We start from the raw sequence: 19,601 nt of genomic DNA, 5'->3' as shown, positions 1-19,601 counted from the left end.
TATTTTATCAATAGTATATGTCTCATAGATCCCAAGGCCAGAAGGGATCACCACAATCATCTAATTTGGCCTCCTGCATGAAATAGGCCACAGAACTTCCTCCAAAGGATTAATAGAGCAGATCTTTTAGGAAAACATCCAATTCTTAATTGAAAAATTGCCGGTGATGCAGAATCCTCTATGACCCTGGGTAAACTGTTCCAATGGTTAATTATCCTCATTGTTAAAAATGTACACCTTTTTTCTAGTCTGAATTTGTTTAGCTTCAACTTCTAGCCATTAGATCATGATATATCTTTATCTGCTGGACCTAAAAGTCCATTTTCAAATATTTTTTCTCCATGTAGGCGCTACTCATCCCTTAAACTGATCTTTAATCTAAACAGATAGACTCAAAGACCTTAATCATTATAAGACAGGTTTTCTAATTATTTAATTGTTCTCCTGGCTCCTCTTTGAATCCTCTTCAGTTTATCAACATCCTTCTTGAATTGCTGACACCAGAACTGGACTCAGCAGTGGTCGCACCAGTGCCAAACAGAGGTAAATTAATCTCTCTACTCCTACTTGAGAGTCCCATTTATGCATCTAAGGATCACATTAGTCTTTTTTTTTTTAAGCCACTAGCAGCATAAGCCACTGTTTTATTTACAGTAGAGGTGACATAAAAAGGCCTCCACTAAATTGACAGTAAGAAGTAGGCCTAGAAGAATTTTTTTTTAATAATTGACAGATAATATCAATGTTTATATATTTAAGGTTTTTTTTTTTTAGATTTTTATTAATTTAAATTTTTACAGTTGCCAAAAGCTATGGAGGAGCCAGACAATTATTTAATGACAGTAGATGCTGAGATTCAAAAAAAGCTTTATAAACCACTAAAAATACAAACTGTCAACATCATGTCAAAATATACACAGTAACTATCCTTAAATCAACAAAGCATACCTATTTTTACTATTCACTTGCTAGTCCATATGTCACAAGCCTAATTCCAAAGTCTAAATCACTGGATTTTGACTGGAATAAGTTCTCAGGCAAAGAAAAAAAAATGCTGCTTATCTGTAAATTTCTATTATGATCGATAGAAATATTTTTTGTTGGTTTGTATATACAGCTAAATCAACATTTACAGATATTTGCCCATTAAAAAATGGTATCCTTCTATGGCTAATGATCGACCAAGTGTAGTCTGCAAAGATTTTACACTAAGTTCATGATAACAAGTGTCCTGTCCATGAAGAAAATAATCATCTTCCAGAGCTCTTAAAAACATTTTACCCTACGTAACAGGAACCCCATGCCACTGTAGTTGGAGAATTACAAAAGTCCATATTTGTTAGCACAGAAAAACCTACAGAATACAAGTCTTAGATTGCCATAGTTCTTATGTTGTTCATTTAAGATAAAAAGGCAATTAAACCATGTTACCTGGAAAGAGGCTGAATCTCTTTATTGTCTTGGAAGGATCCCGAATAAAAGTTTTCAACCTGATGCACAAAGGCTATCACTCTCTTCTCCTTTTCAGAAAAATAGTTTTGTTCTTGCAACACTTTCACCTTTGAGTAAAATTAAAATACTACTTTTGATCACAAATATATTTCACAAATTATTGTCATGACATAAAAAAGAACTTAATCTTTTTGCTGACTTCTTTGATAATAAAAACATTAAGACAGAAGTGATCCGGGGGAAGGAACCTGGGGATCTGTGAGTGTGGTATAACAGACTGTGGTGAAATCCTGGCCCCACTGAAGTCAATAAGAGAGTCTGACAGTGACTTCAGTGGAGTCAGAATTTCATCCTGTGTATAAACTCAGGCAAGAAATGCACCAGGGACAGGATAAACTGTCACTTCAACCAATTTTAACTTCAACTGCAGATGGGGAAAAAAAAGGCGGGGGGGGGCAACGACAAATCTAAGACCAGTGCATGGTTGCAGGGGGCACAATAGAGTTTGTATAGGATGGGTTTTGAGAGGTTTTGAGATAGCGAAGAGTGTGTATTCTACATACAGATGTACAAAAAGTTAACTGTTCTGTGCAACTGATAATGTAAGTCAGAAAAGTCTTTTCTCCACTTACCAACAAGTTGCGTATGTTTTTATCAATAGTGTAGAAACATATCTTATGCAGCTGCTCTTTCACATCAAAACCCTATAAAAAAATCAGAATTTCCATTACAGATAACACAGCGTAATACAAATTCTATATGTAGAAGTAGTTTTCGTCACTCATGACAGAACACATATTATTCTCTTTCATAAGCTCAGCATCTTCAATATGTGTACCATAATATTTCCCTCCACAGATCAGAAGAGAGAGAATTCAGTACTTCCATTCCCCTAGTCTGTATATAGCCAACGGAAGTATTGCAAATGTCCTGGGGCCTGTTTGATCTCTTTAATCCCTTTGGATATAAAATGTATAGCCAGCTGTCAGTGTTCAAGTCCAGAAAATACACACCCCTATGTATACTAAGTATGGGTATACTGAACTTGAAGCATAAGGCAGTAAGTAAAGAAATGTTTTATGCCATAATATTCTGTTAGCAGTTTCTCTCACTAATCACTAATGGGTAACGCCCCCTCACCCCGCCCCCCCCGCCCCCCATCTGTGGAATTTGGAGGGAGGCCACCATTGGTGCTGGAGTCATCAGGGCTAAACCCTACTCTTCAGCTCAGGCCACGAGAAAAGTTCTTCCAAAAAGTGGAGAAACCCTCCAGCAACCAATTATTATTATTATGACAAAACCTTGATCTATTAAACTTCAAGCAATTACATGTCTAAATCTCCCTTTAGAGAAAAATTTTGATTGATTACAAATTGTATTCCAGTCATTTACCAGAATACGAGGGAGGGGAGGGTGACAAGTAGAATAAAGAGAAAAGTTGCTAACAAAGAAAATTATCCAGTAACAATTTTTATTCTGCTGCACAACTTCTATCCTCATTCATCACTAATGAGAAGTAGCAAGCAATGAATTGCAGAAGTAGGGGGGAAAGGATAAGCAGAGTTATAATTATTATAGTAGAATAATAGGTAGAAATAGAAGATCCTCCCATTTAAAGCAAGAGCATTATAATTTAAGGAATAATGTGGGAAACATTCTGTTGCAAAATGCCAATTTGTCTATCAACGACTTCTGCAGGAACGTATTATTTTGACAAAATTTTACTTGGGGAGAAAAATATCTAAACAAAACTTTTCGATAAGGTTGAAACAGAATGTTTTAGTTTTCTGTTTTGAAACTACTTCATCTAGAAATTTGTATAACTTTTATTTTATCTGATATAAAATATAACTGTGGACCACTTCTGAATTCCACAGGTGGAGTGGCATTAAATGTTAGTCATGAATGAGAAGAGAAGCTGTGCAGCAGAAAGACAATGAATATACCTAGTTAATGTAAAGATGATAAAATTGCATTGGGACAAAGTCACTATGAGAACACTCTCTAATCACATTTCTAAAATGCTTTAGCTTGCTAAATGTCTGTCCCTCCAAAGAGTTCTTATGCATTTCACTTCTCTAGAAAATCTTTTAGGGGCTCTAAGACTAACAACCTGTAAGGAAACCAGTAAGGGTTAGGAAAAAAATTAGGATAAACTGCTTCCTTTCCCTCTCCTGTGAAGAGAGTTCTACCCAGCTTCTTGATAGGACACCCAGATTGAAAAAAGTTATTATACTGCAACTTTCACTTCTCTTTCAATGTATTTTAGACTTGAAGGTCTAGAGGGTTTTTTTGTTTTGTTTTTTTTACTCAGACAAAACAGACACTGAAAGAGCAAGGAAAAAAAATGTAAAGAAAAATATTTTATTTCTCTTCTATACAAACCTGGTAGCAGCATACGTATCTAAACACTGCAGGTAGACAGCTAGATTAACTGTATTTAACAAGCCATTAACAACTTCTGATTATTCAACTGAAAGAATTGTCTTTATATTCTTTCCTAACCATTATATCTGTCACAACACATTCACAGCATATTACATAAAAGTTTTGAAGGAATGTTAGTGGACAATTTTTCCTACAAATAATGTTCATTTGACTATTTACTATTCAAAATAAGTTTTGTGTATTCGTAACAGCTGTGGGACGCTAACAAAAAACCCACTTCTAGTGTACATTTGTTTGTTTTTTAGCCATAAGGAAATTCTTTCAGATTTAGCAGTATTTTAAAACACATCACTCACCATATTCCTTATGAGTTCTGAGGCCTCTTTGACATTGCCCTTTAGAAGACTGTCATAAACAAGTTCAAAACCTATTTGAATCAGCTCTTGAAGACTCTGAGCAGGGTTCTGATTCACTCGGAAGAACGTCTGAGCCTCAGGTATTCTGTTGTTTAAAATGGCCTCAAAAATAACTTGCTAAAAGGGAAAAAAAACAAAACCAATTTCTACAGATCTGTTCTCCAATAGAAATTGCAAGGTACGCTGCTTACAATCCTTGTGCTTTTTCTTTTGAGCAATTATTTGAATAGCAAATATAAACCAAGTTTATTTAATTTTTGCTTATTTTTTCAGTAGTTTGAACCTAACTCCATGCTGTTCATTTCCTTTAATACATTTCATGGGAATTTAATATCCCCAAACTAATTATTTGTTTTTACCTCCGGAGTGAGTGTTTCCCACATTTGGCTTTGTTCTGTTCTGGGAATGTCTTCATCAAAATCACATCTTATATTTATGAGATTTGTCTGCTTTCGAGGAAACTTTATCATAAATGTTCTAAGTTCGATAATGTAGGTGGTTAAAATATCCACACACTTCTGCAAGCACTCATCGAGTTCTGTGGGGGGCAACAATGGGCCACTTTAATAAAAATAAAATGAACACTACAGCACTAACCCTTAGAGCTCAATAAAGTTCAGCATTTATCTCTGATCTCAATGAACACAAAGCACAATGGTACAAACAGAGACCCCAATCTGGGTGGGCAAGCCCATGATAACAGTGGTGCTCCACACAGGCCCACCTGCACTGATTTGACTGCAGGATCAGAGCCCTAATTTTTGACATTAAATTTATATTCAACCAACTCTTATTTATACAAGTTACCTTTAAAATATACGAACATTTTAATATAATATTCCAAGTGCTACCTGAAGTTAAGGCTACGATTTAGTCACGGGTATTTTTAGTAAAAGTCATTGACAGGTCACAGGCAATAAACGAAAAGTCACGGCCCCTGACCTGTCCATGACTTGTACTATAAATACCCATAACTAAATCTTAGGTGCTGGGGAGCGGGGAGCTCCAGCAGACGATGCTGCTGCTCTGGGGTGGGGGGGGCACTCTGGTGGACTCTGCTTTCCTGGGGGGGAGGCGGCCTGGGGCCCCGCTGCTGCTCCTAGACCATTGCTCTAGAACAGCAGAGCCTGGGACAAGCTGCCTGGGACCGCTTGAGCAGCGGCTGGAGTGACTGGCCCCAGGGCCGCCCGAGCAGCTCCCGCAGCCCTAGGGTCAACCACACCGGCCGCTGCAGAAGTCACGGTGATTTCTGTGAAAGACTCACTGCCTTACTTATAGTGCATAACATGTTAAAATGACTGTCATGGCCTCCCAGCGGCTATGTGCACTACTGCATGAGATCAGAGTTCAGTTTCTAGGTTATGATCTCTTTACCCCCTGGTTGGCATGGACTACTGAGCACTCCTAAGACAGGAGCTCAGCCTCAGGAGAAGGGAGAGTGAGTCAATGTGTTGGTCCAGGGTTCTAAACCTCTCTTTGAAGCTCCGCCAACATGCTATAAAGACTCCATGGCCCAGCTGTGCCACAACAACTGGTTTTCTGTATATCCAATCGATTAAAACCCAGGCCGGTGTTAAGGGGTAGCAAGCATAGAATCATAGGATATCAGGGTTGGAAGGGACCCCTGAAGGTCATCTAGTCCAACCCCCTGCTCGAAGCAGGACCAATTCCCAGTTAAATCATCCCAGCCAGGGCTTTGTCAAGCCTGACCTTAAAAACCTCTAAGGAAGGAGATGCTACCACCTCCCTAGGTAACGCATTCCAGTGTTTCACCACCCTCTTAGTGAAAAAGTTTTTCCTAATATCCAATCTAAACCTCCCCCACTGCAACTTGAGACCATTACTCCTCGTTCTGTCATCTGCTACCATTGAGAACAGTCTAGAGCCATCCTCTTTGGAACCCCCTTTCAGGTAGTTGAAAGCAGCTATCAAATCCCCCCTCATTCTTCTCTTCTGCAGGCTAAACAATCCCAGCTCCCTCAGCCTCTCCTCATAAGTCATGTGTTCTAGACCCCCAATCATTTTTGTTGCCCTTCGCTGGACTCTCTCCAATTTATCCACATCCTTCTTGTAGTGTGGGGCCCAAAACTGGACACAGTACTCCAGATGAGGCCTCACCAATGTCAAATAGAGGGGAACGATCACGTCCCTCGATCTGCTCGCTATGCCCCTACTTATGCAGGGCAATTGCCTGGTGGTACACACAACAGGGGGCCCTGCGAAGCTACATTGCTTGAGTTTCGGCTTCAGACACATCCCCACATGGTGGGGCTTAAGCTTCGGGTTTCTTCCCTGGGCCCCAGCAACTCTAATGCTGGCCCTGCAAAACTCCTGTAGGTTTTGGCAAACCCCCTGAAACCTGATTGTGGCCCCGCAGGAGGCCTTAGACCGGGGCATGCAAACTTTTTGGCCTGAGGACCGCATCGGGTTTCTGAAATTGTATGGAGGGCCAGTTAGGGGACGCTGTGCCGCCCCAAACAGCCAGGCATGGTCCAGCCCCTGCCCGCATCTGACCCCCCTGCTTCTCGGTCCCCTGACCACGCCCAGACTCCCCACCCCTAACTGCCCCCCACCGCCCCATCCAACCCCCCCTCCTTCCTGACTGCCCCCCCCCCGGGACCCCTGCCCCATCCAACCACCCCTTCTCCCTGATCGACCCTGGACCCTTCACCCCTAATTGCCCCCCACCCCATTCAACCCCCCCTCCTTCCTGACTGCCCCCCCCGGACCCCTGCCCCATCCACCCCCCCTGCTCCCTGTCCCCTGACAGCTCCCCTGCCGCCCCATCCAACCCCTCCTCTCCTTCCTGACTGCCCCCCCGGGACCCCTGCCCCCATTCAACCCCCATTCCCCACCCTCTGACCGCCCCAACCTCTATCCATGCCCCTGACCACCCCCTGCCCTCTATCCAACTCCCCCCTGCCCCCTGCCCCTGCTGCCTGGAGCGCCGGTGGCTGGCACCACAGCTTCACCAGGACAGGCAGCTGCGCCGCGCAGCACAGAGCACCGTGTCAGGCTGGGCTCTGCAGCCCTGCCACCCAGAGCACTGCGCCACGCGGCTGCAGGGGAGGAGGGACAGCCTCCCGGGCCAGGAGCTCAGGGGCAGGACAGTCTCCCGGGCCGTAGTTTTCCTACCTCTGCCTTAGACCCCTGGTTGAGAACCACTGTGTTGGTCTACAACAACCCTTCCGGTTGATATGGGAGTAGCATTTACAGGTTTTAAAGAGTCCTATCTTGTTCTCTTTGGCCAGAAAGATCATGACACAAGGCTTTGGAAGTGGGATTGTAACCTGGGGAGCAGGGAAAGGGAAAAGTCTTCCATAGAAGAAGAAAAGGGCAGGGGAAATAATACTTTGCTACTTTTTGAAATTCAGAATTAGGAGTTTACAGAGATATCAACTCTTATGTTACACATTGGCCCTTTTAGGGTCTGATCCTGCATCCTTATACATGCAAATCTCCCACTAAGTTCAATGGGGGTTACACATGAGTTAAGGCTGCATGATCAGACCCCTACTGGCCTCCCTGATACTCGAGCTTGATCAGTTATTTATCTTAGTTATTTCAGCTGATGTGCATTTTATTCAGCCTAACTTTTCATCTCCCCGTTCCCTGTAAATATGATCTCTGATTCAACGTAATCTCCAGCCTAAATTCATTTGTGAGAGCGAGAATCCTAAGAGAATAGTTTTGAAAAACTTAGAACCCGTGTACAGAGTTTGGGAATCTTAAAAATAAAGATGTGCTATTTAGTCCTTATTCATGGAAACAGGACCAGATATGAGCTACTACATGTTATCCATGTTAGTAATCTTACCTTTTGTGTGGATAAAAATCTCTCTGATTTGTTTGTTAAGAAAAGCCAAAGTAAGGTTTAGCAGCTGCTCAGAGAAGTGTTTACTCTGAGCTTCCAAATCATTTTCTCTGATTGCTGAGCAAAGTAAATCTAAAGCTGGCTTCAGTTCTTCCACACCTATAATCATATAGGAAATTAAAACCACACACACAATAAAAGATGATGGATCACATTACATAACAAGAATTAAACAAATAGGCCATAAAGATAAGTCACCTAAATCTTTTACACTGTGTAATTAACGAAGTCACACCTTGCAAATACACCACTTTCTCTTCACATTAAAAATGTTTAGTGTAGCACAATATTGGAACACAGCCAAACAGCTTAAATATTGAAAGTCTTGTGCAAATTTTCTCTCATTCACTTGGAGGGGATAAACCTAGACAGAGTATTGCCATCCAAACATACACCTGAGTGTGAATAAATGAAGTGGCAATTTGACCTAACAAAAAATTAACTACTTACTAATAAAAAAGCAATTAAATTGAAATGTTAATGTTGCTTAAAATATTTGACTTACTTCTCAAGTAAAATTGGGGTGTGATATTGGTAGATTGCTCTGGTAAGGAACAGGCTGAAGTAAGATTGAAAAGATTCTCTTTGCTCTTTAAAAAGAAGTCTACTGTGTCTAGCTGACGGTTCTCCAAACCGGCCTAAAGAAAGATGCAACCATACTGTCACAAATACTCTAAAAAGGTGCATTAGTGAATTACTGATAATATTTTTTCTTTAAGTTCAGTGATGATAAAGTGGAAGCATATGGGACAGAAAAAAAACCAAAGCAATTTAGATACAGTGCCAATTCAGCAATGAATATTATACATCTCATCAGGGTTTAAAAAATAAATAAAACTTGTCCAAGATCCTGGACTGAATAGTCAGACACTTATTAAGGAAATAGTGTAGGGTGACAGTTTTAAAGGTCCAACATTTTACCAGCCATCATGACTTTTAACCAATGCCCTCATCTAAAAGATGGAACTGCACCCTTGAAAAATTCGAGAGAGACAAGCAGTTTGTTTGTTTTGCCAGGCAAGTAAATGATAATGTTGTGCCTAAGCTTGTAAGTTTTCATACTGGATCTGCAAGGCTGAAATGGTAAAAGCAAAAATGGAGTTCTAGTGACTTGTGAAATATCAACTGTTAAAATCATAGGAAAGAGATAGTTGTAAACATGTTGATTTGGCAGATCAGTACAAATGTTTTCAGGACCAATATTTGTCCATGCACTCGTCCAGGGCTCTTGATCATGAAAAAAAAAATCACTCTCTCTACAGTATGTTAACTTTTACTTTACATTTCCTTATTTTCTTGGATTTCTAATGCTTGTTTTTTTAATAACTACAATATTCTTGCACTTTTTTTTTTTTAAACCCTTAAGTTACTGATACACTCTTAACCTTAACTCAACTTGTTGTGGGGGTTTGTTTGTTTGTTTTTTGGACTGGTAAAATCATTATTAATGATGAGAGACTAAAATAAGTTACACACACTTCTTTAAGGACATATTCTCCTGATCTATAATAGATAAACTACATTTTATTTTACCTCTAATGCATGTATGGGAATCGAACATCTTCCCCACCCATTGAGATGACAAAGAGAATCTACAATGCCAGCACTTCCATGGATTATCAGTCTATTCAAGAATTCCTCTTGAGTTAAACCAAACAGAATCAAGGAGAGTCCATGCTCTAAATAAAAGAATGAAAATGACAGTCAATACATTGACAGGTTTCAGAGTAGCAGTCGTGTTAGTCTGTATCCGCAAAAAGAAAAGGAGTACTTGTGGCACCTTAGAGACTAACAAATTTATTTGAGCATAAGCTTTCGTGAGCTACAGCCCACTTCATCAGATGCATAGAATGGAACATATAGTAAGAAGATATGTATACATACAGAGAACATGAAAAGGTGGAAGTTGGTGTCCAAGAGAAGCTGAAGAAAACACAAGAATGTAGTTTGAGTCAGAGAATTAAGTGACACAGCAGAAGACCACTGTTTGGAAGGTATCTTGGAGCAGAGTGATCTACCTATGTAAATATCCATAGAATCTGTTTTTTCCTACCTAATATTTATGTTTGCAGTGTTGTTGTAGCAGTGTTGGTCCCAGGATATGACAGACACAAGGTAGGCGAGGTAATATCTTTTATTGGAGCAACTTCTGTTGGTGGAAGGTACAAGCTTTCGAGCTACACAGAGCTCTTCTTCCTCCTTGTCCCTTCCATCAACAGAAGTTGGTCCAGTAAAAGATAATACCTCACCTACCTTCTCTCTCCTGATACTAAGTCAGAGAGGTTCAGGGATTCACAAGAAAAACACAATCATTGGTTTAAGGTCAAATTCAGGTATTCAAAACATAAGATTCTCCAGCAGATAAAAAGAATGCATTTAGCAAACTAGTCAATATGGTGTACACCATACTAAGAATATCAGTCAGTATACAGATTCAGGTTTCCTAATGAAGATCCATGGAGGCAAAAACCTCTCCAGCGCATCATCAAAGATTTACAACCTATCCTGAAAAATGATCCATCTTGGGAGACAGACCTGTCCTCGCTTACAGACAGCCCCCCAACCGGAAGCAAATACTCTCCAGCAACCACACACCAAACACACTAACCAAGGAACCTACCCTTGCAACAAAGCCCAATGCCAACTCTGTCCACATATTTATTCAAGTGACACCATCATAGGACCTAATCACATTAGCCACGCCATCAGGGGCTCGTTCACCTGCACATCTACCAATGTAATCTATGCCATCATGTGCCAGCAATGCCCCTCTGCCAGGTACATTGGCCAAACCAGACAGTCTCTATGCAGAAGAATAAATGGACACAAATCTGACATCAGGAATCATAACATTCAAAAACCGGTAGGAGAACACTTCAACCTCTCTGGCCACTCAGTAAAAGATTTAAGGGTGGCAATTTTGCAACAGAAAAGCTTCAAAAACAGACTTCAGCGAGAAACTGCTGAGCTTGAATTAATATGCAAACTAGATCCCATTAACTTGGGTTTGAATAGAGACTGGGAGTGGCTGGGTCATTACACATATTGAACCTATTTCCCTGTGTTAAGTAACCTCACACCTTCTTGTCAACTGTCTAAATGGGCCAGCTTGATTATCACTACAAAAGTTTTTTTCTCCTGCTGATAATAGCTCATCTTAATTAACTAGCCTCTTACAGTTTGTATGGCAACTTCTACCTACTCTGTATGTGTATGTATATTGTCTTACTATATGTTCCATTCTATGCATCCGATGCACTGTAGGCTGTAGCCCATGAAAGCTTATGCTCTAATAAATGTGTTCTTCTCTAAGGTGCCACAAGTCCTCCTGTTCTTTTTGCGGCTACAGACCAGCACGGCTGCTCCTCTGAACATGGAGGCAAGGAAACTAACTAGGCACTCCATGGAGCTTGCATGTGTGACCCTATGAGGAAAGCATGAACTACCTGCCTGTGCAGCAACCACAAAAAGCCCCTTCCTAGATCAAGAGAGAGAGACTACCACTTGCTCCCGTCACCGCAAACATAAAACCATCCACGCTGGGGGTGACATAAGGAGAAACGAAGGGGAAACAAAGCAGATAAAAAAGAAAAGAAAAATGCACTAAACAAAGAGACCCCAATCTGATTCAGATTTCAGGGTCACAGGCCATCAGTAGGGTTGCCAAGGCTCCAGGATTGGCCCGGAGTCTCCCAGAATCGGCATCAATCTCCCAGAGACCATTGAAAGCAATCCAGGAGATTTTAATAGGATATTTTAAGAAAATGACATCGCCTCACGTTGGGGAAAAAAAACTCCCGGAATAGCTTCAGTCAGAGTTGGCAACCCTAGCCATGAGGAAGGGCTCTCGCTTTATGGGCCAAACTCTGCCTTCAAATATAACACACACAACTCCCAGTGGAGTTTATATGAGGTGCAAATTTATAACTCAAAGCAGGATTTGGCATTAAACTTTTCATGAAGCTCTGACTTACAACAAGATGTATGATGAATCACTGTCTTTGAAACTTAATGTTCTAAATGGCAGGGTTTAAAATAAAACATAGATTTAGCAAATATAACTGTACTTCCTATATAAACCTGAAAATAAAATTGGATGGTTATAGGTTTTTCTATACAATGTAATTATTCACTATGATTGGTGAATTCATACTAAATCAGTATATCAAAAAATTACAAACTACGCACCAATTTGTTTAATTTACACATACTGAATTTCTGTTAAAACAGGGCCACAAAGCTATTGTAGGGCCCTATATGACACTCACCCTCAGCAGAAAAGCATTATGAATTGGGGAGAATCATATTAGGTAGACGGGGGAAGCATATTGTTAGTACAGACCAAAATGTTTTCAACAGAAGTCTTCACCATATTAGTTAAAACCAAAAACCTCACCTGTCTGAATGACACACAACTGCTCCTCTCCACTGCAATCCACATAAATACAGTTTTTGCCAATGTGATAATATGTCACATCTTGCGTCTCTAAGTCCCACAGAGCAACAGTCAATCCTTTGTTACCAGCTGATAATGCAAACAGTGCACTAAATCCTGTCACAGATTTACACTCAAGTTTCATCATTTCTTCTAGTCCTCCTGGATGGATTTTTTTCCATTGTCTTCCTATGTCATTGATATTTGCATAATCTTTCTTTGTTGATTCGGAAAGGATATAGACAATGTCTTGTGGAATGGAGGACAAGATCTTCTCAGACGTCTCACAGATTTTATAATCATAATGTTCAAGATGGGGAAGGTACTGGTACCAACGTAAGCAAATGTTAGATACCAAATTTGGAGAGTCAGCTCTCTTTGACGTGTTCCATAATGAGGACAAGTGTGCTTTCCATGACCTCGAGAAAGAAAGAAAAACGTACAACCAAAATCATGATAATGACAGTCATTTACAGGCTTCAATTTTAAAAGGTTACTTTGACCAAAAACAATAACATAAACTAAGATTTATGGACAACATCTAAAATCCTTCACTCCACCCTCAAAATACTGGCAAAGTAAACTAAAACTATTTTAATATGATGATTTACTTGGTGCAGCTGAGTTGTATGTTTACAGCCACATTAGCTCATAAATTTCACTAAGTTCAGTACTGATCTTTGTTTTTAATTTTCTCATAGAATTTCTCAAGGACTTTGTGAGTTTTTTTGGCAAATAAGACATTCATCAAATCAAGAGAACTATTTTGACTACATAAAGTTGTTACAGCTTTAGATTTAAGAAGTTAATATTAATGGTATATTGTTTATCTCTAAGACTATCCATACATCATAGTTAAAATACTAAAATTAAAATACTACATGTGAACAAAACATATTCAGACTATTTTTATTCTAATTTACTGAAGAAGTCAACAAGCATGTGGACAACGGTGATCTAGTCGATATACTGTAGTATACTTGGACTTTCAGAAAGCCTTTGACAAGGTTTCTAACCAAAGGCTCTTAAGCAAAGTAAGCTGTCATGGGATAAGAGGGAAGGTCCTATCATGGATCAGTAACTGGCTAAAAGATAGGAAACAAAGGGTAGGAATAAATAGTCAGTTCTCATAATGGAGAGAGGTAAATAGCAGGGTCTTCCAAAAATTTGTACTGAGACCTGTGCTGTTCAGAATATTCATAAATGATCTGGAAAAGGGGGTGAACAGTGAAGAGGCAAAATTTGCAGATGATACAAAATTACTCAAGATAGCTAGGTCCAAAGTTGACAGTGAGGAATTACAAAGGGCTCTCACTAAACTGAGTGACAAAATGACAGATGAAATTCAACGTTGATAAATGCAAGTAATGCACATTGGAAAACATCATCATGTAAAATGATGGGATCTAAATTAGCTATTACTAGTCAATAAAGATCTTGGCGTCATCATGAATAGTTCTCTGAAAACGTCTGCTCAGTGTACAGTGGCAGTCAAAAAAAGCTAACAGAACATTAGGAAGCATTAGGAAAAGGATAGATAAGACAAAATATCAAAATGCCATTATATAATGCCATGGTATGCTCACACCTTGAATACTGCATGCAGTTTTGGTTGCCCATCTCAAAAAAGATATATTACAATTGGAAAAGGTGCAGAGATGGGCAACAACAATCATGAGGGGGATGGAACAGCTTCCATCTGAGGAGAGATTAAAAAGACTGGGACTGTTCAGCATAGAAAAGAGATGACTACAGGGAGATATGACAGAGGTCTATAAAATCATGACTGGCATGGAGAATATGAATAGGGAAGTGTTATTTACTCCTTCACATAACGTAAGAACTAGGGATCACTTGATAGAATTAATAGGCAGCAGGTTTAAAACAAACAAAAGAAAGTACTTCTTCACACAATGCACAGTCAATCTGTGGAACTCTTTGCCATGGTATGTGGTGAAGGTCAAAAGTATAACTGGGTTCAAAAAAGAATTAGATAAGTTCCTGCAGAATAGGTCCATCAATGGCTATTAGCCAAGATCAGGGATGCCACTCTATGCTCCAGGTGTTCCTAAGTCTCTGACTGCCATAAACTTGGACTGGACCAAAGGGAATAGATCACTCAATAATTGCCCTGTTCTGTTCACTCCCTCTGAAACATCTGGCACTGGTCACTGTCGGAAGACAGGATACTGATCTGACACAGTATGGCCATTCTTATGGACAAGGATATGTATTCATCTGTGTCAAGCATAAAGAAGTTCTGGTGGGACTTGTAATAGGACACCATGTCTGTCAGTACTGGTTCAAATCTAAGTCATAGTAGTATGACAAGGACACTATTGTCTCAAGGTTGGTTAGTGGCCTATGGAAAATGGACGGAGACCATCTAATTAATTTCCTAGCAGTGGCCTACGGACCACACCATTTTTAAACTAAGATGAGCTAACAAATTTGTGCACAGCTGATTTTAGAACTTGCAAAATTTGTAATTAAAATTAAGTAGTCTAGTAATATGTGAATCACCTAGATCAGTGACTCTCAAACTTATTTGATCGCACCCCCTTCTTCGTGTCTGTAGTTTACGCCCTTCCCGCCATGTACATATACTGATAAAAAAAACTCTCACTAAATATTAAAAACAGTAAGACATTGATTCAAACAGAGCCAATGATCCACTGTAATAAGAGCAAACACAAAACTCCGACTGAGGTCAATGCTTACAATTAAACATACACACCGTGGTGTAGCAAATGGATTAACGTACAGATGACAACAACTTTGTATAATGCTATGGAATCTTAACAGAAATCCGTCAAAATGCAGTGCTATCTAGAGTCAAATGCACAGTGCCATCTGAGGGAGGACCTGATATGTCTGGAGGAATCAGCTCTGCTAGTTATTCATTGTTGTGGATAAAATGTGTGAAGTTTTTTCCTAAAGCTTCTCACGCCCCCGCAGAATACATTCCATGTCTCCCCAGGGAGGTCTTCCCCCCAGTTTGAGAATCTCTGACCTAGATTATGATGTAGCAGGAACTGTAATAGCTCGTGTTAGAAGGTATTTATATTTACATACCTGTCTGTCCGGAAAGAAAACCTCATAAATTTCATGCTGTAGTCAGAGCTGGCAAGGTCATCCTCATCAATTCCTTCCAGTCGTGTCACAGGAAGATTCTGAAAAATTTTCTTACAAAATAAATGCCCAGGGAATTCTCTGCAAATAAAGATATTAAAAATAATTCAAGTTACACCGCCTCCAAAACTTTTAATGACTATTTTTAAAATGCAAATTTTCATATTTATTCTATAAAGTCACAAAATTATTCTGATGAAAAACTGGAAGATAATATTGCAGAGAAGTGGTCCTCTCTCTAAACTCAACAGCATTCCATATAAATGCATTCACATAATATAAACCCAGAATATGATTCTGCAACCCTATTTCAAGGGAGCAATTCTTGCAGGGTCAAATCTCCAGTCAGCAGTTATCAAATAGAGGTGGTAAATTTAAATTGCTAAGCAGTTCCAATAGAATACCTGTAGATACTTCAAGGAGCTGCTACTACCCAGTGCTATCTGAAAAATCACAATATATCCCTCGCCTCCTACAGCAATCGTACACGAAGACTATTTTTCTGCTTGCTCGAGTGGAAGAACATATGTTAAAAGCACACTGATTTGCAAACTCTGAAGAAACATGATTTTTTAATACGCTTTTACTATATCTTGGGCCCAGTCCTACCCAAATGGACGTTAATGGGAATTTGGCTTCTGACCTCAACAGGCGCAAGATTGGCAATAATTTAAAACTAGCTAGCCTCATAAAAATGTATGTTAAAATTGTGCAGCAAACATACCTGAAATACAAATTTAGATCAATAGAAATGGCACAATTAGAGGAATTAACGATCACAGCGACATTGAGATCGTGCGACACCTTTACCGAAGTGAGGGGAGATATGACGGTTGTATTCTTGTTCTCATCCTGCACGTTTGCTTGGAAGAGTGCAACATCAACATCTGCTAGATGCACACCATCTATTGTATCAAATATGTCTTTATGCCAAAGTCAAAGAAAGTGACAGGTTTCAAAACTCTCCAACAAGCAAAAAATACATAACAAAATATAACAGTGAATTTCTTGTACTTTGTTTCCCAAGGCAGGTGTATATGTATATAGTCTTCAAGTTCTTGCACAGCAAGGTATTTATAATTATTACCTTTTTATGTTTCACAGTAGCACTCAAAGGCCCATTCAGGATTAGAGCTCCATTGCGCTAGGTGCTGTACAAATGCAAAGTATGACATGTGCCCTGCTTCATAAAAAGGTGACAGTCCAATTTAACTAGAAACTCTCTGCCACTAGAGCACATATTGAACACCATTTCTACATCCACTCTCCCTGCTGCCCCGAACTTCACTCTTGGACAATATGTGTTTTTGATTATAAAAGAAAACTTCGCAAAGTACAGTTTTAATTAACAATGACTAGAGCAGAAGAGGTCTTTTTAAATTTTGGCAGTACAAATTGCAAGGTTGCTAGAATAACAGTTTTAGACTGAGTGGACTGAAGTTGAAGTAAAACAATCACTCTGAATAGTAATTAACGTAATGAATATTGGCCTATTGGTGAGAGACTGCTTGAAAAATGTTCACAAGCCTATTTTTGAGTTCTGGATAAGAACATGGAGTAGGAGCATTAACAAGAAGTCAGCCACCAAAAATGATGCAATGGACTCCAGTCTCATATTAGAAATTGTACCACTGCTATTTAGCAAGACAACAAGCTACAGAATTTGATCAAATTTGAACGACCTTATCTAGTTGTCTTGGAAAGTACAACCTATAAATTACTTTAAACAAATATTTTGAAGTTACTAGTATAAGTCTGTAAAACCATTAGGAATGTAATTAAAAATCAACTAAAATCTAAATACTATTAAAAAACCCTGGACCTCTCTAAACATGCCTTCACTTTTTTTGGCAATTGCTTATTGCCAGTCGCAGTTGGAAGAACAAAATAATGGGATTATTACACAATGTAAGAAAAATTAGCTGGGAATAGAGATAGCTGAACAGTTTGTGAAGCAAATGGCCACCATCCTGCCCACAAGAGACCAAAAAGTTAGCATCTACAGTGTAATAATGAAGCTCCACTGGCCTGATGAGACCATGTTGGTACCTGTACTTCAGCTTTTCACATTGAACTATGCTATCACATGGACTAGATGGATGAAATAACTTCAAAATAGCAAGGCTTGAATTTCCTTCACGAAACTTGTGTTTAGTCCTGAAAGGGTATCAAGAAATATTTTTTTCCTATTATCTACATTCTTTTTCTTCATAGTATGACTTTACTTTTTTTGACCAATTATATTGGGAAACAGTCTCCCTCCCATTGCAAAGGATACATATCCAACCAGAATTATCTAACAAAAATAGAACCCCTCTACAAAAGTTCACATCTGTTATTCTTTCCAAAGCTTGTGGAGACAAATCAAGGATAAAGCAGTCAAGTGCCTGTAATTCTGTATCTTCTCCAGGAAAATCAAGGTGCACAAGAATAAAATTGTTCAACAGCAGCAAAGATGTGCTCTTTTTAAATGACAGAATCCTCACAGACGATATTGAAGAAAGACCTGTAAAATTATTTTTAAAGAATCAAGTTTTTTACATATCCAAATTGGTAGTTTTGATTGGAGAGACACTTTAAGATTATAGCTTAAATTCATTGTCTTAGCCTTTTGACCAATGTAGTGTGCCAAGATCACTGTGGTCAGAACAGTTCCAAGAATAGCACTAATTTATTTAACCAACTGCTACTACACAAAGCCAACAGGGGGAACACAAAACACCATTTTCTTAGACACTAAAAATACTAATTTTGAAAATAAAATATTTTAACAAGGAGACTTTAGGGAGAGGGATCTTAAAGTTATTTAATGTATCAAGGCCCTGATCCTGCAAAGATTTACATATCTGCTTAACTTTATACAGTGACTTCAATAGGCTAGTCACTGTGTAAAGTTAAGTAATATACTTAAGTCTCTGCAGGACCAGCGAGAATATTTTCAACTATAGAACTTTCTTATTTTCATTTGATCAGGTGAAGTGCATGTCCGTCTGTAATATTTATATCATTGCCATGCAACAAACCCATTAGCATTATTGATGAGCAAGCACATGCCTCATCAACACAGGGAGTTCCAAACCCACAACATTAAAAATGACAGCATGAAAATATTTTACACCTTCCTAGGGCCCAATCCTGCAGCTCCTCCTCATGTTAATAGTTGTTGCAGGATTGGGCCCATAATCACCGAAAGATTAAAAATATGGAATATACATTTAATATACTCACTAATATTTTTAACTTCCAGAAGTTTTTTAAGTCTCTCTTCATTCCAGCTGTACAAGGGAGCTGTGTCAGATTTTCCATCCTCTCTATTGAGCTCATAGACAAACAGTTCATTGTTTTTACTAAGAGCCAGGAGTTTTGACTTGTTTCCTTGTGGATCATTATTTTCTGCATCCTCCCACATGAAGCTATATTTAATAACAATAATTAATATGTTACATTTATTCACATTATTCTCTTCCAACTTCAGTCAACTCCACAGTTCATAAAACATAACAAAGCAGTTAAAAAATATCCAGTGTGGTGTTTTATTCACACACACACACACACACACACAAAACTAGGACACTGAAAGGAAAACAGTGAAATATATACACATAAAATGCTATCAAATGTCCAAACTAAACACTAAAAAGGAAAAATATTTTCTTGCTCTTTTATCTGTTTTAGTTATAGTGATCATAAGTGTTACCTGTAACAACAATAGGCACAACGCTTTCAAAACATAGTGAGAACATAATGAGATTTTTAAGCTGTCAGTGATGCTTCAGTTTTCAGGGAGGCTGTAACAGTTTGTCTGTGTTCCAAGACAGAGAAGATTGCCACTCTTCAGAAAGATAAGGTGGGTGAAATAATACCTTGTATTGGACCAACTTATATTGGTGACAGAGAGACAAGC

The 19,601-nt window shown here is 39.0% G+C and overlaps 1 protein-coding gene across 4 annotated transcripts in view; it reads right to left on the bottom strand.

The window, feature by feature from the left end:
- Positions 1-19,601, bottom strand: part of SPG11 (SPG11 vesicle trafficking associated, spatacsin) — a 61,827-nt gene that overhangs the window by 40,666 nt on the left and 1,560 nt on the right. For 3 of the 4 annotated variants that reach the window (XM_077828049.1, XM_077828050.1, XM_077828051.1), the window contains exons 2-13: positions 18,926-19,110; positions 17,976-18,203; positions 16,422-16,620; positions 15,641-15,778; positions 12,527-12,984; positions 9,664-9,809; positions 8,636-8,768; positions 8,074-8,229; positions 4,616-4,794; positions 4,197-4,373; positions 2,085-2,156; positions 1,432-1,559 (exon numbers count right to left, since the gene is read on the bottom strand). In XM_077828049.1, the coding sequence (XP_077684175.1) occupies positions 1,432-1,559; positions 2,085-2,156; positions 4,197-4,373; positions 4,616-4,794; positions 8,074-8,229; positions 8,636-8,768; positions 9,664-9,809; positions 12,527-12,984; positions 15,641-15,778; positions 16,422-16,620; positions 17,976-18,203; positions 18,926-19,110 (2,199 nt within the window). Of the gene's footprint in view, positions 1-1,431; positions 1,560-2,084; positions 2,157-4,196; positions 4,374-4,615; positions 4,795-8,073; positions 8,230-8,635; positions 8,769-9,663; positions 9,810-12,526; positions 12,985-15,640; positions 15,779-16,421; positions 16,621-17,975; positions 18,204-18,925; positions 19,111-19,560; positions 19,576-19,601 lie in introns of those variants that run through there. The other variant, XM_077828052.1, reaches the window with a different exon arrangement.

This window comes from Eretmochelys imbricata, chromosome 10 (assembly GCF_965152235.1).
Source record: "Eretmochelys imbricata isolate rEreImb1 chromosome 10, rEreImb1.hap1, whole genome shotgun sequence".
Lineage (NCBI taxonomy): Eukaryota > Metazoa > Chordata > Testudines > Cheloniidae > Eretmochelys > Eretmochelys imbricata.
Note: the sequence above shows the minus strand (reverse complement) of the source record. Positions and strands in the feature narration are given on the sequence as shown.